General features: G+C 39.5%; 1 protein-coding gene across 2 annotated transcripts in view; it reads right to left on the bottom strand.

The window, feature by feature from the left end:
* Positions 1 to 14,546: 14,546 nt before the first annotated feature.
* The window catches only part of ME2 (malic enzyme 2), a 58,041-nt gene continuing 46,732 nt past the window's right edge, over positions 14,547 to 25,855 (bottom strand). For both annotated transcript variants that reach the window (XM_047765111.1, XM_047765119.1), the window contains 3 exons: positions 20,481 to 20,551; positions 19,879 to 19,977; positions 14,547 to 15,400 (listed from right to left, as the gene is read on the bottom strand). In XM_047765111.1, coding sequence (XP_047621067.1) covers positions 15,233 to 15,400; positions 19,879 to 19,977; positions 20,481 to 20,551 — 338 coding nt within the window. In that variant the 3' untranslated portion in view covers positions 14,547 to 15,232. The remainder of the gene's footprint in view (positions 15,401 to 19,878; positions 19,978 to 20,480; positions 20,552 to 25,855) is intronic.

The raw sequence follows: 25,855 nt of genomic DNA, 5'->3' as shown, positions 1-25,855 counted from the left end.
TTCTAATTCTTTTAGGTTCAAGGTTAGGCTTTTTATTTGAGATTTTTCTTGTTTCCTGAAGTAGCTTGTATTGCTATAAACTTGCCTCTTAGAATTGCCAGATTAACTAAATCTGGAGGGGACATAGTTTCCCATTCTTGGTCCTTTTTGCTAAAGGGGAAAGGTCCTGGTTCAGTCCTTTAGTAAGCGTAGGGTTAAGAGCTACCCCAGGTGGAAACAGCATTTGAAGTATGACCAGGATTTTCTATCTCTCTCTTTTTTTTTTTTTTTTTTGGTCCACCCCACGACATATGGAGTTCCAGGGCCAGGGATCAGATCCAAGCTTCAGTGTGACCTGTGCTGAAGCTGTGCCAATGCTAGATCCTTAAGCCACTGTGTCGAGCTGGGGATCAAACCTGCATCCCAGCACTCCACAGACACTGCTGATCCCATTACCCCACAGCAGGAACTCCCAGAATTTTCTTTAAAGAAAAAAAAATGAAATCGGTCGTGACGGTCATGAACAGATTCATCAGATTTTATGTGCAAGTCCAAATTTTGTTCCACTCAACAGGCTTTGGAAAGCCCTGGGAATTGCTTAATGAAGTCACCTAGCAATTGCTTTAGCCTGATCATATAGGTTAGTAGGCTGGTTTCCCAGTTTTAGTTCTAAAGACCTATCAAGATTTTCCCAGGTAGTGGTTTTCATCCAGTGCTGGGCCCAATCTTCACTGACAAGCACATGAACCAGCTGATATGTCAGAGAGCCCAGGTTGATAAGTTTGAATGACTATATTAAATTCCTTATAAATTCTGTAAGAATCTTTGGTTACTTTGGGAAATCTTTTTTTTTTTTTTTTTTGGTCTTTTTGCCTTTTCTAGGGCCACTTCTGCAGCATATGGAGATTCCCAGGCTAGGGGTCTAATCAGAGCCGTAGCCACCAGCCTACGCCAGAGCCACAGCAACGCGGGATCCCAGCCGTGTCTGCAACCTACACCACAGCTCACAGCAACGCCGGATCCTTAACCCACTGAGCAAGGGCAGGGATCGAACCCGAAACCTCATGGTTCCTAGTCAGATTCGTTGACCACTATGCCATGATGGGAACTGCTTTTTTTTTTTTTGTCTTTTGTCTTTTTTTTTTTAGGGGCACACCAGCAGCATATGGAGGTTCCAAGGCTAGGGGCCTATGCCATAGCCACAGCAATGCCAGATCCGAGCCGTGTCTGTGACCTACAACCACAGCTCACGGCAACGCTGGATCCTTAACCCACTGAGTGAGGCCAGGGATCGAACCCACAACCTCATGGTTCCTAGTCGGATTCGTTTCCTCTGTGCCACGATGGGAACTCCTGGGAAAATCTTTGATTATGGCTTGCAGTTCAGCTTTAGTCCAGGGAATATAAGGAATTAAGAGTTTAGCTCCCGGATCCCCAGAAGGATTAATTTTAAAGAGACAGGATCTGACAACTTTGGAGGAAAAGGGAGTGGAGTTATAAAGGGGGACATTTGGCAAGAGTACTAGTATGTGTGTGTGTTGGGGGGGTTGTGGGTATAGAGGAAGTGTAGGTGGTATAGAAAGGAAGAAGAAAGAAGGCACCAAAAGCTCTGCCTGAGACAAGTCAAGAAGGAAGAGCCTGAGGTTTTAGGAGCCATTTTCTCTCTTTTTTTAATCATTTGTTTCAGCTAAACTTTAAATCTTTTTTCTGTAGAGAGGCAATTTTAGATTCCTGATAATGTTGGGAAGCCTCAAAATACCAATCAAAAATGAGCATTCCACTCAGTTGTGGAAACTTTGGAGCTATTGTAGTTCAGTTTAATTTGAAGCAAATTAAGTTTGGGGATTTCATAAGTTCCCTCTATGTCTATTAATAATCTAAATTGCCTTTGGTCAGGTCAGTCCGTTTATTTAGAAATACACATTAGGCGGGACCACAGTTTTTACACATAAAATCACGGAGTTCCCATTGTGGCTCGGCGGTAACAAACCTGACTAGTATCCATGAGGACAATCGTTTGATCCCTGGCCTCGCTCAGTGGGTTAAGGACCTGGCGTTTCTGCAAGCTGTGGTGAGGTCACAGATGCACCTCAGATCGCAGGTTGCTGTGGCTGTGGTGTAGGCCAGAAGCTGAAGCTCCGATTTGACCTCTAGCCCCAGGAATTTCCATATGCCCTGGGTATGGCCCTAAAAAGACTAAATAAATAAATAAATAAAATTATTTTAAAATATAAAATCACGCATCCAAAAGAATAAAATACCTAGGAGTAAACCTACCTAAAGAAGCAAAAGACCTATACTCTGAAAACTACAAGCCACTGATGAAAGAAATCAAAGATGACACAAATAGATGGAAAGATTTACCATGCTCCTGGATTGGAAGAGTTAATATTATCAAAATGACTATACTACCTAAGGCAATCTACAGATTCAATGCAATCCCTATCAAATTACCAAGGACATTTTTCACAGAACTTGAACAAAATATTTTAAAGTTTGTTTGGAAGCACAAGAGACCCAGAATAGCCAAAGACATCCTGAAAAAGAAAAATGGAGCTGGAGGAATCAGGCTCCCTGGCTTCAGAATATACTACAAAGCAACAGTCATCAAAACTGCATGGCACTGGCACAAAGACAGAAATATAGATCAGTGGAACAGGATAGAAAGCCCAGAATTAAACCCACACACCTACAGCCAACTAATCTATGACAAAGGAGGCAAGAATATACAATGGAGAAAGGACAGCTTGTTCAATAAGTGGTGCTGGGAAAACTGGACAGCCACATGGAAAAGCATGAAATTAGAACACTCCCTAACACCATACACAAAAATAAACTCCAAATGGATTAAAGACCTAGATATAAGACCAGACACTGTCAAACTCCTAGAGGAAAACATAGGCCAAACACTCTCTAATATAAATGACAGCAACATCTTCTCAGATCCACCTATCAGAGTATTGACAATAAAAAGAAAAATAAACAAATGGGATCTAATCAAACTTCAGAGTTTCTGCACAGCAAAAGAAACCCTAAACAACACAAAAGACAACCCACAGAATGGGAGAAAATCTTTGCAAATGAATCAACTGACAAGGGATTAATCTCCAAAATTTATAAACAACTTCTGCAGCTCCATACCAAAAAAAACAAACAAGCCTATCAAAAAAATGGGCAGAAGATCTAAACAGACAATTCTCCAAAGAAGACATACAGATGGCCAAGAAACACATGAAAAGATGTTCAACGTCACTCATTATTAGAGAAATGTAAATCAAAACCACTCTGAGGTACCACCTTACACCAGCCAGAATGGCCATCATCCAAAAGTCTACAAACAAGAAGTGCTGGAGAGGGTGTGGAGAAAAAGGAACCCTAGTACACTGTTGGTGGGATTGTAAATTGGTGCAACCCTTGTGGAAAGCAATATGGAGATTCCTCAGAAAACTAAATATAGAACTACCATTTGATCCAGCAATCCTACTCCTGGGCATCTATCCAGAGAAAACCACGACTCGCAAAGACACATGTACTCCAATGTTCATTGCAGCACTATCTACAACAGCCAAGACATGGAAACAACCTAAATGTCCATCGACAGAGGAGTGGATCCAGAAGATGTGGTACATATATGCAATGGAATATTACTCAGCCATTAAAAAGAATGAAATACCAGCATTTTTTGCAACATGGATGGACCTAGAAACTATCATGCTGAGTGAAGTCAGCCATACAATGAGACACCAACATCAAATGCTTTCACTGACATGTGGTATCTGAAAAAAGGACAGACTGAACTTCTTTGCAGAACAGATGCTGACTCACAGACATTGAAAAACTTACGGTCTCTGGAGGAGACCGTTTGGGGGGTGGGGGGATGTGCCTGGGCTGTGGGATGGAAATCCTGTGAAATTGTTATGATCATTATACATCTACAGATGTGATAAATTCATTTGAGTAATAAAAAAATGGAAAAAAAATAAAATAATGAAAAAAAATATAAAATCAGCTGCAATATCTTTGGGGGGCATACCCTCAAAATATTTTAAATAACTTGGATCCTGTTTCTTAGAGGTATTTCTCTGGAGTAAAAGAACATTCTTTTTCAAAGAGTTCAATCAGCTTACAGCATAAATATTTCAGTTCAAACAGCTTGTAAGCTAATCCCAGCCAGTTTTAAGGTGACAGCGTGGTCCTGGAACAGCCAGGCCAATGGCTTTTTCAGCCACTTTCCAGAGATCAGGAATGAGCTGAAGGCTGAAAATCCAGCACAGTTTCCTAAAGGAATGGGCCAAGAGTGTCTCAGTCAGCTCTGATTAAAACAGTCTCATTTCAAAATCAGAACAAGGCCTTAGCCAGAAGATAAAGGAGTTCCCATCAGCGCAGTGATTAATGAATCCAACTAAGAACCATGAGGTTGCAGGTTGGATCCCTGCCCTTGCTCAGTGGGTTAAGGATCTGGAATTGCTGTGAGCTGTGGTGTAGGTCGCAGACGTGGCTCAGATCCCACATTGCTGTGGCTCTGGTGTAGGCTGGGGGCTACAGCTCCGATTGGACCCCTAGCCTGGGGACCTCCATATGCCATGGGAGTAGCCCTAGAAGAGGCCCCCCCCCAAAGAAAAAAACCCAGAAGATAAAACCTGAAAAGGGATCCCAAATAAAAGCTGGCAGCCTCAGATGTAAAAAGGGGAAGGATGTGCCTTCAAACCCCAGGATCAGTGAGCACAATGGGCTCAGTGGAGGGTACTGCACCTGCTTCCTCACCAGCTCTGGAGCCTTCGGGGATCTTTCTGGTCCCTGTACAGGCCACCACAGTGTTGACCTGAAATGAATAGCCAGATATTTCTCCAGCAAAGATGGGTTTACTCAGGATCAGCAGAGACTTGCAATTTCAGGTCTGCAACCACAGTGAGCCATATACAAGTCCCCACATAGAAAGGGAAGAAGAGCCCTTTTATAGAAAAGAGAAGGAAGCTAAGAACCTGTAGTCTACAAGGTCCGTGGCTTTTCATTGCCTGAGTCCTTGTCAGGAGAGAAGAGGTACCTTTCTCCTTACTGGACTCCTCTATCATCATAGAGTATAAGAACTCCCCTTTCTGGTTTTCCAACTCCACTTAATTAAGGTTTCTGTTTATTAGTTTTTTACAAAAGGATCAGTTTGGCTGAGAATAGACTATAGGCAGTAAGGGTGGGAGACCAGTTAGGAAGGCATTGCAAATAACCCAGATGAACGAGATTATGGCTGTCAGGAGAGGCGATGGAAAAAGTGGTCAGGTTCTGAATATATACAAGATAGAGCCAACAAGAACTGCTGATGAATTTGATGTGAAGTTTGAAAGAGGTGGAGCCAGGGGATGACTCCAAGGTTTTTGGCCTGAGGCATTTATGTAAAAAGAGACACTGGGAGGAGAAGGTTTTGGGGGAGGAAGAACAGAAGTTCTCTTCTAGATGTTAGCTTTCAGATGTTTATTAAATACCCCAGTGGAGATGGTGAGCAAGGTGGTAGGATATGAAAGTCTGGCATTCAGGGTAAGGCCCAGACTAGGTACATATCTGCTGGGGAATCATCAGCCTAATTAATAGTTTCAAAAACAGAAGGTCAAAAGAGTGAATGTAAGTAGAAAAGTAATCCAAAGGCTGATCACTCCCACAGTGTTAGAGGAGGAGGTTATCAGCAAAGAAGAATTGAGAGAGGAAGACAGAGCAGTGAGGTTGACTTGAATGCCAAGAGTCGGGATTATTTTAAAAGGAGGAGGGATCTTTAGAAAAAAAAAAGCCTGATTACAGAGTTGGGAAAAGGAAAGTATAAGATGAGCTTGGAACAGCTTGCTGTATCAGAAAATAAGAAAATACTCAAATAATTGTGGGACACAAAAGGACACAGGAGCCAGGTCAAAGAGGCTCCCCCTGGTCAAATCGTAGACCATCTGAGCATCAAAATAAATGATAGCAATGAATTATAACCCATGGAATAAAATAAGAACCCATGAGTCCTTATCAGGATAAATAAATGAACAAAATATTGGAGAAGAAGGAAAAGTTCTTCCTTAAAATGTCAACTAATAAATATAGAAAAAAATTATAGAGTTATAAAGTCATCAATGGATGCTAAAACTTGGTGAAAATTTGATAAGGAAGAGATTACTTACATAGTCTCAGAACATCTCCCTACAGCTTACCTATTTACAAAGGAAAAGTAACTTTAGAGTTGGAGAGGTAATATTAGATTAGATAATAGTATTGGGTCACCATTAAATTTTCTGGTTTGGTAATGAGAGGTACTGTGATAATGTAAGAGAATATTACTGGTCTTAGGAAATGCACACAGAAATACTTAGGAGTAAAGGAGCAGCGTGTTTGCAATTTATTCTTAGGTCATTCAGAAAAGTAAGGTTTATATAGTGAGAAAGAGAGAATGATGGAACGAATGGAGCCAAATATAAACAATTGGTGAATCTGGGTAAAGGCACTTGGAGTTCTTTGTACCGTTCTTGCACCTTTTCTGTAAGTTTGAAATTGTATCTATATAAAAAATAATAACTTAAGAAGGGAGTGATCAACTGTGACAAATGATGCTTATAGATCTAGTAAAATAAAAATTTGACCTTTGAATTTGGCAACATGTAGGTTTCCATGGAGGCTGGGTGTGAGGGCCTGAATGGAGTAGTTCAAGAGAGAGCAGAAGGAAGAGTAGAAGTCAAGAAGTAGAGAGGAAATACTGATGCCCTTTTGAGGAGTTTTGGGTTAAAGAGTCCTGACTTGGGGCAATAGTGGGAGGAGAAGAGGAGTCACAAGTCCACCAGCCCCGGTCCCATGACAGTGATCCAATAGAGGGAAAATTGACAGTGCAGAGAAGGGAGAGTTGATGAGCAAGGCCCTTATGTGGGTGAGGGGAAGTGTACCTGATGCCCAAGAGAAGAGCTGGTCCTGGTTGACAGGAGTGAGGCTGGTTCTTAGGCGGAGGTACGGGTGCAGATAGCCACTGCCCTCCATCCAAAGGCCACCAGGAGCACACCTGTAATTGTGACCAAGTGGGATTTATCACAGTAAGAGAGAGCACACAAACGGGGAACCCAGGAGTGTCAGTGGGAGTGTGTTAGAAAGCACCTGTTGTGAGATTTGGGTTTGGGGGGGTAATTTTGCAGAGGCCCAGTAGAAGCCAGGGTTCGCCCTGGATTGGATGCTCTCAGGAAGTGGGGTCGAATCTCTGATTGGTTTTCTCAGTCCATCTTTTCTATAGGGAAATACAGACTAGAGTGAGGCTGAAACTATAACTGATAAAGTCATGTAATCAAGCATATTAGCCAGGATGGAGGGAGGGGGTCGTTTCTGTGGTGTGGACCGTGCTCAGGTTTTCCTGATCCATTGGGGCCAGTGTGGCCTTGTCTGAGGCTGACATTCAACAGGAGACCAGGGGCTGAGGCCCAGCTGTGAGTTCCTGGTATCAAGCCAGCTCCTGGAAGTGAGAGGCTAGGGAAATGGGAGGAAGGGGAGCTCTCTTCTGATCACCCTGTTACTCTGTGAAATAGGAAGCCTGGCTGCCTTGAGAGTGAGGGTGCGGGAGAACACGGGGAGGGCATCAGTCACTGGACGGGAAAGCCCAGGCACATTGGGGGTGTCTTAAAGTCAGTGGTTCTGACTGAGTGAGACAGCAGGACTGTGATTTTCTGTGGCCATGTTGTGCTTCATGGGCTGTGCTCAGAGGAGATGGAGGGTGTAGTTTAAACAGGATGAGAGTTTTATTGAAACAGAAGTGAGACAAAATAAAGCTCTGAATTGTGGCTTTGCCAATTTTTAGTAGCTACATGACCCTAAGGGTTCTTCGCCTCAGATCTTCCATCTGTAAAAACAGGGGAAATATGGGGGGGAGGATACCTACACCTCATGCGGGCTGTTGTGAAGTTTAAGTGAGCAAATAGGTATTAGCTACCTACAACAGGGCCTGGCTGGAAGGAAGCATTCAGTATGAGCTATTAAATACCATTTTCTCCCCTTTATCGCAAAATGAACATACACTCTTCCTGCTTTAGTATTCTAACTTTAGGGTCTTAGATTGTGTCTGTGGTGGGGTGAAGAGGTGAGAAATAATTCCTTTACTGCTGGGATTAAACTCAAAGGAGAAAAAGGGAGTAGGAAGCCAAACAGAAGGAAATGGAAAGATGGGGAGCATGATTAGCTCCACATGTGAATTTGTTTTGTTTTGTCTTTTTTTGTCTTTTTAGGGCCACACTCGTAGCATATGGAGGTTCCTGGCTAGGGTCAAATCAGAGCTGTAGCTGCCGGCCTACACCACAGCCTGCATGTGAATTTAATAGCATATTCTTACGGGATCAAGTATTCTGGACTCTGTGTGTGTGTGTGTGTGTGTGTGTGTGTGTGAGAGAGAGAGAGAGAGAGAGAAAGAAAGAGAGAGAGAGAGAGAAAGTTTAAGATAATACCAACTTTTGAAGGTGCTCTCTATAATACAGCAGCCCTTAAAAACAAGGTCATAACACATTTTTGATGCATGGGAAAATTTTATTAAGAAAATACACACATAGTAGAGGTTGAGATTAACATATACACACTACTGTATATAAAATACATAACCAACAAGGACCTGCTGTATAGCACAGGAAACTAACTATACCCAATATTTTTAATAGCCTATAAAGGAAAAGAATATGAAGAAGAGTATGTGGATATAAGAATATATATGTGTGAGTGTGTGCTTAATCACTGTGCTTGTATACCAGAAACGTAACACAACATTGTAAATAAACTATACTTCAATTAAAAAATACACATATCTCTTTAGAATTTATATATCACAAATGAGAAAAAAATGGTTCAGCTCATTAGGAAGTTTTTAGACTGACTCCTAGAACCATCTGGAGGAGTCAGTCTCCCACAATGCACTCTATACAATGCATTCCCCTTAAACAATTATTCCCATAAACTTTTACCACAAGACTACTTACTCCATCTCTTTATCTTAATTACAAAGGTGAGAAGGGCTTAGCAATGACTTTTGCTATGCATGGCTTCCTTCAAGATAATAGTGAATGTTTGGGATGTTATCAAAGGAAACACAGTACCAATTGCAAAAACATGGTTTGAATTTCATTTATTTTCAAGATCATTAGGCCAAGTACAGGCAGTATTAGGCAGAAATTTTACTATGTCAAATATTTAGCTAAAATAGGTCTCAGAAATTCTTTATTCTACACATTTTCTATGACTACCTTCTGTTCCTTTTTGTTTTGTTTTGTTTGCTTTTTAGGGCTGTACTCACGGCATATGGAAGTTCCCAGGCTAGGGGTCGAATTGGAGCTGTAGCTGCCGTCCTACACCACAGCCACAGCAACTCTGGATCTGAGCCGAGTCTGTGATCTACACCACAGCTTATGGCAGTGCTGGATTCTTAACCCACTGAGCAGGGCCAGGGATCTAATCCAGATCCTCATAGATCCTAATTGGGCTTGTTAACCACTGCGCCATGAAGGGAACTCCTACCTTCCATTCTTTTTAATGGAAGAAGTTATAGATATGCACATAACACAATAGACATCATTTAAAATGTATTTTACAATTCAATTTATATTGACATTGGCCTCTGTCAAGATACAAAGTGCCAAGGCACTATTAAAACTAATTTTCATAGCGCGATCACAGTTGGTGGTTTGGTGATTTACCATATCAAAAGATGTTAGTGAGCTGGAAATTTTGGTGTGATTTATCAGATTCAAAATCAAATCTTGGGAGTTCCTGTTGTGGCACAGTGGTTAACGAATCCAACTAGGAACCATGAGGTTGCGGGTTCGATCCCTGCCCTTGCTCAGTGGGTTAATGATCCGGCGTTGCCGTGAGCTGTGGTGTAGGTTGCAGATGCGGCTCGGATCCTGCGTTGCTGTGGCTCTGGCGTAGGCCGGTGGCTACAGCTCCGATTAGACCCCTAGCCTGGGAACCTCCATATGCCGCGGGAGCGGCCCAAGAAAAGGCAAAAAGACAAAAAAAATAATAATAAATAAAAAGTGTTCTTAAAAAAACAAAAATCAAATCTTTTGTGTTTACATCCGGTACTTAAAATGCTTAAGACTGACACATAGGTTTATATTGTGTTTCAGTTATAAGTGGGAATAACGTAAAAATCAAATGAATTGGTAAAGTGCATTCAAAAGGACTGAAGATTGACCTTATAAGAATGGGTAAAATTTTTTCATCTGAAAAAACAATTCTTGAAGATAAGGTATTTAAGATCCAGATAAAATCACCTGTCACAGAGGCCCTTCTTCCCCAAGAAGCTCTGAGAGGGGACACAGCTCTGTTTCTCATCAGCAGAGAACTTGGGTGAATCTTTTAACCTCTCTGTGCATTTGTGTCCTCTGTAAAGAGGCACAGTGACAGAAAGTGATGTTGAGGATTAAATATGCTGACACATGTAAGATGCTTAGAACAGTGCCCAGCACAGAGTAGGTGCTGTCATAAAATTTAGTTTATCATTATTCGCTAACTGAACATACCTACCATGTTAGTGATAATTCATTGACTGTGTTGGAACCAACTATTTGCTAGAATATACACTTATAATTAGGAAAATAAGAGGGGGACAGTTTTCCTAGAACAAAAGAGGACATAATGAAAACTGAGGAATATATAAATTTCCCCTTCCTCTTAAAACTTACAAGTTTGCAGAACATAGGAGTAAGTTCCCAAAGAGCAAAGGGGGCAGGTAAGTTTTTATTTGGGAAAAATAAGATTCATTAAATAGCCATATGAAAGAATCAGTTTATTGGCAAAAAGCTGTTACACAAAGATACAAAGCATCCAAGTCATTTGACTTAATTTGTGTATTTTATACAACTGTGCATACATTTCCAGACCCTGACTTTTCTGAGAGACACTTTTTTCCTTATCTAAGTAAGGAAAATAAAGTCCAGTCACTGGTTTATCTGAGTAACTCAGGGAATTAGGACATGTCCTAATTTATAAAATTTTGAATGAAGTATGGAGCTTTTTCTCTGCTTATATTAAAACATCTTGATTTTAGATGAGAGGTATGTTTTCTGTAGTCAAATTATCTTGAATATTTTAAATATTACGTAGGTTACTTTATTTAGCTTGTCTGTGGAGGATTTAACATTTAGATGTACATCACAATGCAAATCGTAAATTGGTTGAGAGCCGAGGTAGATAATGAATATCTCTGCCTGTACCTGTCTTGGGTAGAAATATGATCTCGGTGCTTTTCTTTAGGATGGTCCTGTTAAATGGAATTCTGATAGAGAGCTTCAAGCTTCATATTAATGTTCTCAAGTGTTAACGTATGCACAACCGAGCTGTTTCTATTTCAGTGAACTCGGCAGAACCCTGGAGCTGTTGTAAGTTTGAAAATGTTATTTTTGAGGGATACTGAATGGGCTTGAGAAAAGCAACAGGCACATTCAGATGCAGTATATTTTCTAAGGCAAGACTTTTCCAGCTCCCCTACTATCCACTTTGGGCTTTCTCAGTTATCTGAGAGTAAATAATGCTCCACACCCCTTAATAGTTATTATGCTTTGCTCTTAATTCATTAGCAACTCCTTTGCAAAGGAGAATGCAGAATCTCTCTTCTCTAGAGGCTAATTTAGAGAAAGAAGAGGCAAAGGATGGATGGGGTTAGTCCTATCATAAGACACCTAATAACAGAGAACAGATATCCACCTCATAGCTAATTTTTTATAAATGAAAACTGGTTGCTAGGTTTTACTTAAAAAGTACATTAAAAAATTTAATTTAGAATTTAGCAGTATTCTAGTTACATATTTTCAGAAAAGTTGTTTAAAAGTTCTGTGTTTTTGTTCTCATAAACATCCTATACAAGTTACATGTAACAAAAATAGATGAAATAGGAGTTCCCGTTGTGGCACAGCGGAAACGAATTCGACTAGGAACCATGAGGTTTGTGGGTTCAATCCCTGGCCTCGCTCAGTGGGTTAAGGATCCAGCGTTGCCATGAGCTGTGGTATAGGTTGGCAGCTGTAGCTCAGATTAGACCCCTTGCCTGGGGTCTAATCCATATGCTGTGAGTGTGGCCCTGAAAAAAGCAAAAAAAGAAAAAAAGAAAAAGAAAAAGAAAAGAAACAAATTCCATGTTAAGAACTTGGTTTCAGTTATCTTTTTCATAGAGAGAGAGTGTATACCATCAGAGCACTAGACTTAAATGCACACCACACTTAGTGCGCTGGAGCAGGGCCCCTCAGTGCATGCATCCTTTGAACCAGCAGCACAGGCATCAGAAATGCAGACTCTTGGGCCCCACGCAGACCCACTGCATCAGCAGGAAGAATCGGTCAGTTCTCAAAATGATCTGAATGTCCACTTGAGAGCAGTGACTGGGAGGGCAGAAGTATGTGCATCAGAATCTCCTGGGGACCCCTGAAAATACATCTGCCACCGCCCTGCTCCTGGCTGTCCCGGGGACCTGCAAGGAGGGGGCAGAGGCATCTGCATTTTAAAGCTTCACAGTGATTTGGTGGCATCTTCCTAGTTAAGAATCCATCCCTTTAAAAGATTTTAACCAAAATCTTTAACACTTTCTGCATTATAGTCAATAAACCTCACCCTCACTAGTTATCCAGTTTGTTTCACAGTACAGGTGGTGGTCTCAGATTAGAAAAACATTTTCACTTTTCCTTAAGTAATTTGACAGACTAATATACAGAATTTCTTCTCTCTGCAAAAGAATGAAAATGACTGTCCATTGCTATTTTTCAAAAGTAATTACCTTCTGGCTAGGTAAAATTTTGCATAGGAGGTCCAATTGTTGTAGTTTTTTTTCCAATTTGCTGCCATTATACCACCCCTCCCACCATGCTGACAGTTCTTGGTAAAATACTGGTTAGGAAATAACACATAATGAGAACAGGTAGCTCTCAAATAACATATATATATATATATATATATATATATATATATATATATATGTCATTTAGTCCTGCTTTTTTCCTTAAAATATTATTTCCATGAATACTGTATTTGACACATTTAGTAAGCAAACATCTTAGTAAAATTACTTTAATTCTGTATTTTCCTGCCTTCAATAAGCATTATGTGAAAAATAGGTTTGTAATTATTATATTTGCAATGTTAAAATCATGATTGAAAAGACTTTTTGTGGATGATTATGTTTTGACAAAATTAACATGAAAAACATAAACCTTTCACTTTTAATTGAAAGAAACAAATTGTGACCTGATTGCTTATTTTACAAAACAGATTGATGTAACAGACCTCTGACTTTACTCATCTATTAAGTGGATTTATTAACCAACTGCATTTTGCTATAGTCTGAATAGCAGTGCCGTTTTTAACATTCTCAAAACACTGAATTATATTAAAAATTATGACTCAGTCTCTACCTATAGATAAAAGGAAAGAGGAACATAAAATGAAGCCCTTTCATCCTTCTGCGGAATGTCAAATTTAACATATCAAGGACTGTGGAGGGAAGTATCAAATAATGGGCATGCTGATATGTAGCTATAATTTTTTGTGGTAAATATTCTAGAATGGGCATTTAAAAAAAAATTTTTTTTTTTTGGTCTTTTACAGGGCCACATCTGCGGCATATGGAGATTTCCAGGCTAGAGGTGTAATTGGAGCTGTAGCTGCCGGCCTATGCTACAGCCACAGCAACGCCAGATCCGGAGTCTTCGACCTACCCCACAGCTCACGGCAACGCCAGATCCTTAACCCACTGAGTAAGGTCAGGGGTCGAACCCACAACCTCATGGTTCCTAGTTTTATTTGTCAACCACTGAGCCACGACAGGAACTCCCTTAAAATTTTTGTTTGTTCCCCCAAAGCAACTGTGTTAGGCTCAAGTGTAGTAATACTCCTTCTCAAAAATGTGTTTGAATTTTCCCTTTGCACTCTCCAACATGTAAGCCACATAAGAAAAGTGGTCTCACTGTCTCACTAGCCAGTTATTACTCATTTACTGGGATTAAAAATAACATTTACTGGTCTGAACACTTTATTCATTCGCACTTAGCTCTCAATTTTGGTTGTTTCAAAAAATTAAATGTATTTACTAATGATATTCAAAGCAATATATAAACATTCCAGAATTATCTCAGGAGTTCCCATTGTGGCTCAACGGTAATGAACCTGACTGACATCCTTGAGGATGTGGGTTCAATCCCTGGCCTTACTCAGTGGGTTAAGTATCTGGCATTGCCGTTGAGCTGTGGTGTAGGCTGTAGACGTGGCTTGGGTCCTATGTTCCTGTGGCTCTGGCATAGGCCAGCAGCTGCAACTCCTATTTAACCCCTAGCCTGGGAACTTCCATTATGCCACAGGTATGGTCCTAAAAAAAAAAAAAAATCCTCAAGTAATGAAGAGCATCACTACTGGAAAAGGATGTATCAGATGTGAAACATATGATTCATTTGTTAAAAGACACACATCAAAATCATAATTACACATTAGGTATCCTATACCCTCTTACTCATAATCATCTAGAAGAAAATGAAAATACATGCTTTTCATAATAAGCAAACCTAAATTTCTAGTTGGGCAATAAAATTGCATAATTGAAGCAATTAAATTTAAGATATTACCTTTATTTAAAAAGTTACACTGTGATTTTTATACACTATTGAAAACAATGACTAGTTGGTCTAAAGGCATCAGTAGTTCCCATTTCTCTCAACATTGCAGTTAAGCCTCAGTTTAGTTCCAGAAAAGAAATAATAGATTTTTCTTATTTTTCCAGATCTGTTTACTGGAAAGCAATTTCAGAGCATGAAGATAAACGAAGCAGAAATAAAAGGACATTTTTAGATACTGATAATTTATCTGTAGAATTTGGTTGAATTTATTAGCTTCTCAAAATTCTATATTCATATCCACAGAAGTATTAATTTCTATCTTAGCCCTAAAAAAATTGGGTGAGAGATTATTAGGTATAATAGTAAATACTTTGGCAAGGGTGAACAAGAGCACAAGACATTCCTAAGTACATTTTTAATATCTCTTTGATGTGGTGTAATCTACAAATCAGACAGAGCATTATGGTCACTTGATTGCAGGTTGCACGTGGGGATTAACAATGCAGTTAACACATCTGCCCTGTACAGAACGGCAGATTCATGGGAAAATATAAGCAAAGTGGTGAGGGAGAATAAAATACACAAAAAACATGAATTTGAGAAGATTCTCTCTCTTTGTCTGGAAAAGGAGGAGTTCCCTGAAGCAGGGAAGGCATTTATTTATCAGTGGTGTGCTTTTATTCCGTTATCTGGGGAGGGTGAGATGCAGACTCTGGCCATTCATACACATCTGGCAGCAGGGAATCATATTCACTTCGCCATATTCTTTCTCTAATGTATCTGGCCTTGTCCTCAGGTTCTGGGTATCGGAAAGCCATTTTATTAGCATATAGGTATTCTGTAACCTGAAAAACATAAGATGACTCTGTAGGCTCTGAATAGTAAATTAAATATTTAAATATTTAAAACACAATGAATTTAGAAGTATAGCACTTGTTTTTCAGAATGAATAATAACATTACTTTGACTCACTTCAAAACATTCATAAAGATAAAATAAAAAACCTGCAATCTCACCATAAGTTCAGTATCTTTTAAAGCGACTTTAAAGTTACCCTTGACCCCAAGAATTATCAGCATTTCCTTAATACATAAATCCAAGAACTTTCAACTGTGTATTGGTCCAGCAGACCTACTTGGGAAGCCTGCCCTGCCTGTGTCCTTCCCCACAGCCCTGATGAGACTGTGTGTAGGAGACTCGACTTCCTGGTCAGAGATGACTGAACTAGGGTAGAAACCTAACCCAAAGTGAGCCAGATGTTTTTGCTCTAGAATTTGGATTAAGAGATGTAGAAATTATTATAAATCAGGTGTTGGACCCCAGAACTCTAAGGTCAAGAAAAGTTAGGGTTAGAACTTGTACACAGCAACTCACCATCATCACTGAGTGCCAAGCATGTTCAATGTGCTCTATGTGGGTATCTTAATCATCCCATGAACTCCATGAGCTAGGTACTGTTGTTATTCTCATTTTATATATGAGAAACCAAAGTCTGAGGAGGTTAAATAACTTGCCCAAGATATTTAAAGTAAGAATTCTGTTTCAAACCCAAAGCATTCTAATTCTAGATCCCAGGCCCCAAAGAGTTGAAGCTAGATTACCTTCCGCCTAAACTGGTTTGAATGAATTTCTGATCTTTGTACCAAGTCACACCCATGACTGGGGGTGAAGGTAAACCCTTTGTGCTGGGTTTTGATGTAAAATGAGGTAGTATGAAAAGCATCCTCGCAGGGTAACACAGTGTCTGTCATACTAAGTTCTCAAGTTATGGTTTAATGTTTTTTAAGTTTTATTAAAGTATAGCTAATTTACAAGGTTGTGATAATTTTTGCTATACAACAAAGTGACCCAGTCATACATATACACATATCCAGTTATGGTTTAATTTAAACTTTTAAAAAATGTAGTGACACATGGTAAAAAAAATTTCAAACAATTATGTCTTTTTCCTCCTCCTCCAATTCCCATTCCAAATGGTGATTATTGTTAAAGTTTATTTCAATTTTCTAAAAGAAAAAATTAAGGAAAAATGATGTTTAATATTTGGTCTCAGGATCTCAATATTACTGTATTTTGTGATGGAAAATGTGTTTGTTTCACTTGATCCTTGAACAACACAGGCCCAACTGTGTAGGTCCACTTATACGTTAATTTCTTTCACTAAATATGTCCTATACATAATTCCCCAGTTGAATCTGTGGATGGGGAACCTTGGAAATGGAAGGCTAACAGTAAAGTTACATGTAGATTTTTGACTGTGCAGAGGGTCAGCTGCTAACTTCTGCACTGTTCAAGGGTCAACGGTATTATCTAGTCTGTTGTAGGAAACATATCTGTACCCACAGGAGAGACTGGGGCAAGGCCTGAAGTCAGAGTGAGCTCTCCTTGGTTGTGGAGGCATGTGGTAGGTGACCAGTAGCTACAAGGAGATGCTTAGTGCCCTAGGTAGTGTTGGGGGACAGACAAAAAGCACTGTCCACCCTCCTGATCCCTTGGGTCCTAAAAAGGAAATCCTTAGGATACTGAGGGGAGAGACATGATCCTGGGGGCTCTGCTCCGATACCAACCCCAAGCACAGACCGCCTTCTCTTTACTCATGTATTACTTTTCCTGTGACACATCACTAATCTGATATCTTCCCAATCTGTCCCACATGTAATATTCTACAAGTTCTAAAGCTGAATTCTATCATCCTAATTCTGGGCTCTAAATTCTTCAGCTGTATTATAATAGTAAGGTTTTCTGATTCCTTAGTCTGGTATTTGTGTATCTGTACAAGCTGGCCTTAACTCTTACCTAATATCTTTTTCCTGTTTAAACCTTAGACTCCAGATCAATTGAATTGGTTATTTCCTAAACATACCTTCTTTCACTAAATCCCCAATATTTGCTTAATTTATGAGTATTAAAATGATACAATAATTACATTAATAGCTAGAGGGATAAAATCTTATGATCATCAGTATACAAGTTGAAAATGTGGTTGATAAATGCCACATCTAATCCTGATATTTAAAAAAATCTTTGTAAATAGTAGGAATAGAAGCCTACTTCTTCAAACAGTCTAAAAAGGGCACTTATTTCAAGCATAAACTAGCATTATTTATTTATTTATTTATTTTTTGCTATTTCTTGGGCCGCTCCCGCGGCATATGGAGGTTCCCAGGCTAGGGGTCTAATCGGAGCTGTAGCCACCAGCCTACGCCAGAGCCACAGCAACGCAGGATCCGAGCCGCGTCTGCAACCTACACCACAGCTCACGGCAAGGCCGGATCATTAACCCACTGAGCAAAGGCAGGGACCGAACCCGCAACCTCATGGTTCCTAGTCGGATTCGTTAACCACTGCGCCACGACGGGAACTCCAGCATTACTTTTAATATTAAAATATAAGGATGCCCCTATCAACTCAATCATTTGAAATTGCTCTTAAGTAGCAATTAATTTAGTAAGATAAGGGAAAAATGACCAATACAGATTTTTTTTAAAAAAGATCATGTGCAAATGATTCACAACTCAATAAGTCCAAAAGAATTAACTGAGAAACTATGAAAAGAATTAAGATTGTTCAACCAAGAAACCTGTTATTGGAGTTCCCGTCGTGGCTCAGTGGTTAACGAATGCGACTAGGAACCCATGAGGTTGCAGGTTTGATCCCTGGTCTTGCTCAGTGGGTTAAGGATCCGGCATTGCTGTGAGCTGTGGTGTGGGTCGCAGACACGGCTTGGATCCTTCATTGCTGTGGCTCTGGCATAGGCCGGCGGCTACAGCTCTGATTAGACCCCTAGCCTGGGAATCTCCATATGCCACAGGAGCGGCCATCAAAAAGGCAAAAAGACAAAAAAAAAAAAGACTAAACACTTGAGAACACTGAAAAACACTGAAACCACACTGAAAAACACTGAAAAACCACAATGATGGTTTTAGTATGTGTAGTGTGTAGTATCAAATAGTTCACATTATTAAACAGTGCCTAATAACAGGCAAATATGATCAGGAACAGACTCTTTGTAAAGGAGTCAAGGTTTTTTTGTTAACAAAAGGAGCATTCTCAATCAGTTAGTCCTGGGGCAACTGTTAACTACTCAGGCAATGTTACTCTGTCTCACATCATATACTAAAATCTCAGAGGGATTAAAAAATTTTAAGTTATTAGAAAATGCAGGCAGATATTTATGATTTTGGAGTGGGAGAAAGCATTAATATTTTCAGGAGGTAAGGGAACAATCCATAAAATAAACAGATTATTCAAATTAAAAAAACTTGTGAAAATACCATGTCAAACAAGTGGGAAAATACCTTCATCATAGGAAACAGAAGGATCAGTATTAGAAAGTAGAAGTATTAGAAAGAAGACAAATATGGAAGGAATGCTATTGTTCAATCAACACAAAAATTCTTCAATTTAATAAAATAAGTGCTTTAAATAAAAAGATACAATTTTCACCTGTTAAATATGCAACATTTTAAAAAGTAATTCTAAATATTGGCAGAGATATGGGAAAACAGGTTCACTCAACATCTAACAGGTGCAATGTAAATCACTACTTTTTTTCTGAAGAATCATTTGGCAATAGGTATCAGAAACCTTAGCATGTTAATCCTTTTGTTCTTATGATTAGAAACATATCTTCAGGAAAAAATCACAAATGCACATAAAGATTTATCTAAGAATGTTCACTACAATATTATTTCTAGCAAAACAAAAGATGCTTGAATATCCCCCTAAATAGAGAAATGATTAAACAAATTATAATGTAATAAAGATAATTCCCCAAAGCATTAGTGATCATGAGAATTACTGATTTATGTGGGGAAAAGGCTTACAATATATTAAGTGGGGAAAAAAAAGTGCAGTGAGAAACCAATTTTAAAAATAGGCATATGGCGTTCCCGTCGTGGCTCAGTGGTTAACGAACCCAACTATGTTGCGGGTTTGATCCCTGGCCTCGCTGAATGGGTTAAGGATCTGTCGTTGCTGTGGCTGTGGTGTAGGCCAGCAGGTGCAGCTCCGATTCGACCCCTTATCTGGGAACCTCCATAAGCCATGGGTGCAGCCCTAAAAAGACAAAAGACAAAAAAATAAAATAACAGGCATAGGTGACTGCATGTATGTGTATATTTATGTACTGGGGAAGAAAAAAGACTAGAAGGCAACAAATGCAAATTAATAATGTGGGTTATATCTGATAGTGAGAATATGAGTGACCTAAATTTTCTTCTTTGTACTTTCTAAATGTTTCCAATAGTTCTCTAATAAACTTATTAACTGCATAAGAAAATGGCATTAAAATGTATGTGAAGAGGTATAATTGATTACTTACTTTAATAGCAATGTTAATAGAAACTTCCTGAATATTAGCAAGTGGTGGGTAAAGCCTCCCCTGAGCTAGCTCTTTATCCGTCAATTGACTTGTCAGAGCCTGAAGGGAAAAAAAAGAATTTCACTTTTGTCTGCTTAAATAACAGAATAATAAGGACCTAATAAAATGGGAAAAGGGTTATGGAAGCAGAGACTTATACAGGAAACATAATTCTTATTTTGAGCAGGAATACATTTAAAACACTGCAGAAATTAAAACTGTTTATCACTAAACAATAAAGAAATAACCAGATTTCAAGACTGTTTAATCAGATCTAGACATTTTATCTATGCTGTCACATTTATGTTACCTTCAGATATATGTAATACAGGGACAGTACATCTCTTATAAATATGAAAGGATTCTTAGCTTATAATCAAACACTGTGAAAAAGTGTTTGATAAAGTTAATTTTATATAACAGTAAAAGGTAAAAAAAAAACCAATGAGTAACTTCCTTTCCATTCATAAAACAGATTTAATCCATTTCCTCTCTTTTTAAGATCCACTCATCTTTGGTTATTTTATATAGGATGAAATATAAACAATATTTAAAACATTTACCTTTGCAGCCTCCAGGAAAACATGGTCACTTATATGCCGGGTGTTACAGAGAATAACAGCTAAAGCTACACCTGGAATACATTTTAAATAGTTTATTTAATAAGGTCACTTCAAATTATCAAAGGAGCCAAATAAATTCCTAGCTAATTAATAATAACATAACCCTGCCCCAAATAGCCCCTCCAAAAAAACGAAGCAGCCAAGAGAAAACAGTTATGTGAGCATTAAAAGCAGATGTTCAGTGTTATACTTATTTACTAGAAGAAATAATTTTAGAAATCTCATATGGTTTTTCTCAATTTACTTCTCACATTTATCAAAATTACAAATGCATACAATTCATCAACAGTTGTTACAAAAACATCAATTCCAGTACACCTCTAAATCTCCCATTTCTTGTTCTACAGAGGCAACTACTTTTCATTCTTTTATTCATTTATTTTTCAGTCTTTTTTAGGGCCACATCCGAGGCATATGGAGATTCCCAGGCTAGGGGTCTAATCGGAGCTGTAGCCACCAGCCTACGCCAGAGCCACAGCAACGCGGGATCCAAGCCGCGTCTGCAACCTACACCACAGCTCACAGCAACACCGGATCCTTAACCCACTGAGCAAGGCCAGAGGTCGAACCCGCAACCTCATGGTTCCTAGTCGGATTCGTTAACCACTGCGCCACGATGGGAACTCCCACTTTTCATTCTTTTAGCTGATTTTTTTTTTGTCTTTTGTCTTTTCTGTTGTTGTTGCTATTTCTTGGGCCGCTCCCGCGGCATATGGAGGTTCCCAGGCTAGGGGTTGAATCGGAGCTGTAGCCACCGGCCTACGCCAGAGGCACAGCAACGCGGGATCCAAGCCGTGTCTGCAACCTACACCACAGCTCACGGCAACGCCGGATCGTTAACCCACTGAGCAAGGGCAGGGACCGAACCCGCAACCTCATGGTTCCTAGTCGGATTCGTTAACCACTGCGCCACGACGGGAACTCCTAGCTGATTATTTTGATATCTCCTTTAAACAGCTTACTTCTCTTTCTTCTGATTGACTTTTAGTTTTGGATATCACTTACTCCTTCCTGTGGGAAATAAGTATTTAGCTTTCTTATTAATCATTTCCACTACTCTTGCCAATATAGTCAGAGCATAATTCTGGCTGGGTCAACATTCAATATTTGTATTATTAAGACTTCATAAGTGTTACTTAAAGCTAAGCCACACACTAACACTATATTTTAACTTTTCCTCTTTTGTATAACTATTTGTTTTCTCTAAAGTTACTGTCGTTTTTCCTTTGCTTTGATTTTTTGGAACCTAAAAATTATCTAATGCTGAGATACTCATTCATTTAGTTGTCTAAAAATCATATAGTAACTTCAGCTACCTCATATTTCTAATTCCGTTCTCTAGAATAAATCTCTGCAGAGGCTCCCATCTGGCCCCACTGCTCTCTCCTCCAGATACAGAACTATCATTCTGGAAACTCTTCATCTTCATTGGGATTCCCTTTGCTTCTAAATTGAGTCCATTTCCTAAATTTCACTTTTCCCTAGTACTTTTGTTACACCTTTTTGGGGGTAGGCTATATTCTCCAGTAGTTTTCTGAAAAACAATGCATGGGAGATACTTTTTGAAATAATTGCTTTTTCTTTTCTTTTTTTTTTTTTTTTTTTTTTTTTTTTGCTGCACACATGGCATGTAGAAGTTCCCAGGCCAGGGATGGAACCCATCTTGCAGTTGCAGCTTGTGCCATAGCTGCAGCAACACAGCTGTACTACAAGGGAACTTCCAAAAATCTTCCATTTTGAACACACACTCTTTTTTACTAGCTTCCACTTATTTAATAGTTTGTCTGGGTTTAGAATTCTAGTATGGAAATAATTTTCCTTCTGAATTGTTAGGCATTAATACCTTCTAGCTTCCAGTGCTACTGGTGAGCAGTCTGGTGCCACTTTGATTCCAGATCCTTTTTCAGTGATAATTATTATTTTTGTATCTCTGGAATTATGTAGGATCATTTTTTTCTTTTTCTTGGCCACACCCACAGCAGGTGTAAGTTGCCTGGGCAGGGACTGAACCCACACCACAGCTGCAGCAATGCTGGATCCTTAACCCACTGCACCACAAGGGAACTTCCAGTAGGATCTTTTTTTGTACCTAATGTTCTGCAAACTCATAATGATGTGCCTTGAGGTGCATTACTTTTGCTCACCATATTTGGCACTTGGTAGGTGGGCCCTTCCTATCTGGAAATTTGGGTCTTTCCACTTGGGAGATGTTGAGAAAGTCTTTGAATTTCTAATTTTTTACATTAATTAATTTTATTACATTTATAGGTGTGCAACAATCACAACAACCCAATTTTATAGCATTATCATTTAAAAAATAAAATTCTTCCGGAGTTCCCGTCGTGGCACAGTGGTTAACGAATCCGACTAGGAACCATGAGGTTGCGGGTTCGGTCCCTGCCCTTGCTCAGTGGGTCGACGATCCAGCGTGGCCGTGAGCTGTGGTGTAGGTTGCAGACGCGGCTCGGATCCCGCGTTGCTGTGCCTCTGGCGTAGGCCGGTGGCTACAGCTCCGATTGGACCCCTAGCCTGGGAACCTCCATATGCCGCGGCAGTGGCCCAAGAAATAGCAAAAAAGACAAATAAATAAATAAATAAATAAAGTAAAATAAGATAACAAAACAAAATTCTTGGAGTTCCCATCGTGGAGCAGTGGTTAACAAATCTGACCAGGAACCATTAAGTTGTGGGTTCAATCCCTGGCCTTGCTCAGTGGGTTAAGGATCCAGTGTTGCCATGAGCTGTGGTGTGGGTCGCAGACACAGCTTGGAACCCGCGTTGCTGTGGCTCTGGCATAGGCTGGTAGCTACAGCTCCGATTAGACCCCTGGCCTAGGAACCTCCATGTGCCGTGGGAGTGGCCCTAGAAAAGGCAAAAAAATGAAAATAAAATAAAATAAAATTCTGTCGTGTTTCTGGAATACAGTATTTTGTTTCCATGATGATATTGATAGTTTTTTAAACATCCCATCTTCCTCCCTAATCCTTGCTTTTTCTTAAATTTTCCATTTTGTCTATTTAGTTTCTTTTATGAAATAAACTGTTCATTGAAGATTTTCCTTAAATGACAAGTAATCTTTGAGTGTTTCTCATATATAAGAGTTAGTAACTAAAAAAACTACTGATCGCTATGAGTAAGAGGATGGCAAACCCCATTGTGGGTTTCACACTATTCAAAGAGCATCCCATGAGTTCCCGTCGTGGCACAGTGGTTAACGAATCCAACTAGGAACCATGAGGTTGCGGGTTCGGTCCCTGCCCTTGCTCAGTGGGTTAACGATCCGGCGTGGCCGTGAGCTGTGGTGTAGGTTGCAGATGCGGCTCGGATCCCGCGTTGCTGTGGCTCTGGCGTAGGCCAGTGGCTACAGCTCCGATTCAACCCCTAGCCTGGGAACCTCCATATGCCTCGGGAGCGGCCCAAGAAATAGCAACAACAACAGAAAAGACAAAAGACAAAAAAAAAAAAAAAGCAAAGAGAATCCCAACAGTCTCTGGCCACAGTGAGGAAGTATGGTCACTCAATTACTCAGGGGTATAAGAAGATTAATGGTTTCCTTATTTTAATCCAGCCTTCAGATAGTTGAGTATTTGTTCCAGCTACATTTAGTGTAGTTACTTAAATGCCTGGGGCAAAATCCATTGTCTCCTTATACTTGTTTTGTCTATTCCATGTTCCCTTTCCTATTCCTTCTTGCCTTTTGGATTTTATCATCTTAGGACTTCCCTTGTGGCGCAGCAGGTTAAGGATCTGGCATTGTCACTGCAGCTGCTCAGGTCTCTGCTATGGTACAGTTTGATCCCTGCCCTGGGAATTTCCACATGCTGTGGGCATGGCCAAAAAAAAAAAAAAAAAAACATTTCATTTCCTCCCCAAATATTTTATTTTCTTATCATTATTTGGAAGTTTTCTAGTCTTCTAGTAGTTATCCTAAAATTTGTAACATGCATACTGATCAAAGTTTCATGTTAATTTTTAATTTACTCTCCTAGACAATGCAGGTTTCTCCTAACACATTAACTCTATGTAACCAATAAGCTATTAGCATGCATTTTGTCTCTATATATCTTTCAAAATCTCACGTCATAATTGTTTTTCCCTACATATACAGCATTCACTTTGTTTAATTCAAATATTCATAACTTTCTTTGCTCTTCATTCTTTCCTACATCTCTGAGCTTCTGGCTGGGATTATTTCTCATCTGCCTAATACTCATTAGAATTTATTTTCCTTTCTTACTGGTCTGCAGATGGTGAATCCTTTTTTTTTTCCCCGTCTTCTGAAAATGTCTTCATTTTGCCTTAATCCTTGGAAGATATTTTCACTGTGTAATGAACTCTAGCTTAGTAAGTATTTCACATAAGCCACCTACATAGATCACCGTGCCATTGCCTTTTGACATCCTGTTGCCATTGAGGAGTCAGTTGCTGGTCTAACAATTGCTCCTTTGAAGGAATCTTTTTTTTTTTTTTTTTTAATGCTTTCTAGGGACACACCTGCAGCATATGTAAGTTCCCTGGATAGGGCTCGAATCAGAGCAGTAGCTGCCAGCCTACGCCGTATCCACAGCAATGTGGGATCCGAGCCACATCTATGACCTACACCATAGCTCAGGGCAACGCCGGATCCTTAACACTGAGCAGGGACAGGGATCGAACCTGAATCCTCATGGATACAAGTTGGATTCGTTTCTGCTGAGCCACGATGGGAACTCCCTGAAGGAATCTTTTTGCTTTGACTAGGTTCATAGTGTTCCCTTTGCTGCTTTCCGAAGCATCACAATAATGTTCCTCATGTAGACTTTTTATTTATCCCATGTGGATTTCACTGAGCTTCCTGAATATTATGTATTGATGTCATTTGTCAGTTTTAAGAAATTCTCAGCCACAAGGCCTGCAGATATTGCCTCTGCTTCATTCTTATTCTCATCTTCCTCTGGGGCCTCATAACTGATAAATGTATATCAATTAAAGATATATATCTTACGTGTTTTTCTCTATTTTCCTTTTTTTTTTTTTTGGTCTCTGGATGTCTCTAGCTTTATTCATTTTCTTTGATATAATCTGCTATAAGGAAGGCTCCTTCACTGAGTTCTTAGTTTATTGTATTTTTCAATTCTAGAATTTAGCGTTACTTGACTGAATGGTTCAAGCTTGCTTTTATATCTCCATAAACATAATAAGCATATTTGCTTCATAGCACTTGTCTGCTAGAGTTCCAGAGTTCTCTTTTTGTTTTGTATGCTATTTTTGGCTTGTGTTGTCTTATCTCTTTATGTGCCTCTTTATCTTTTATGTTTTTAACTGTGGCTGTATTT

Source organism: Phacochoerus africanus, chromosome 2, assembly GCF_016906955.1.
Source record: "Phacochoerus africanus isolate WHEZ1 chromosome 2, ROS_Pafr_v1, whole genome shotgun sequence".
NCBI classification, from domain to species: domain Eukaryota; kingdom Metazoa; phylum Chordata; class Mammalia; order Artiodactyla; family Suidae; genus Phacochoerus; species Phacochoerus africanus.
Note: the sequence above shows the minus strand (reverse complement) of the source record. Positions and strands in the feature narration are given on the sequence as shown.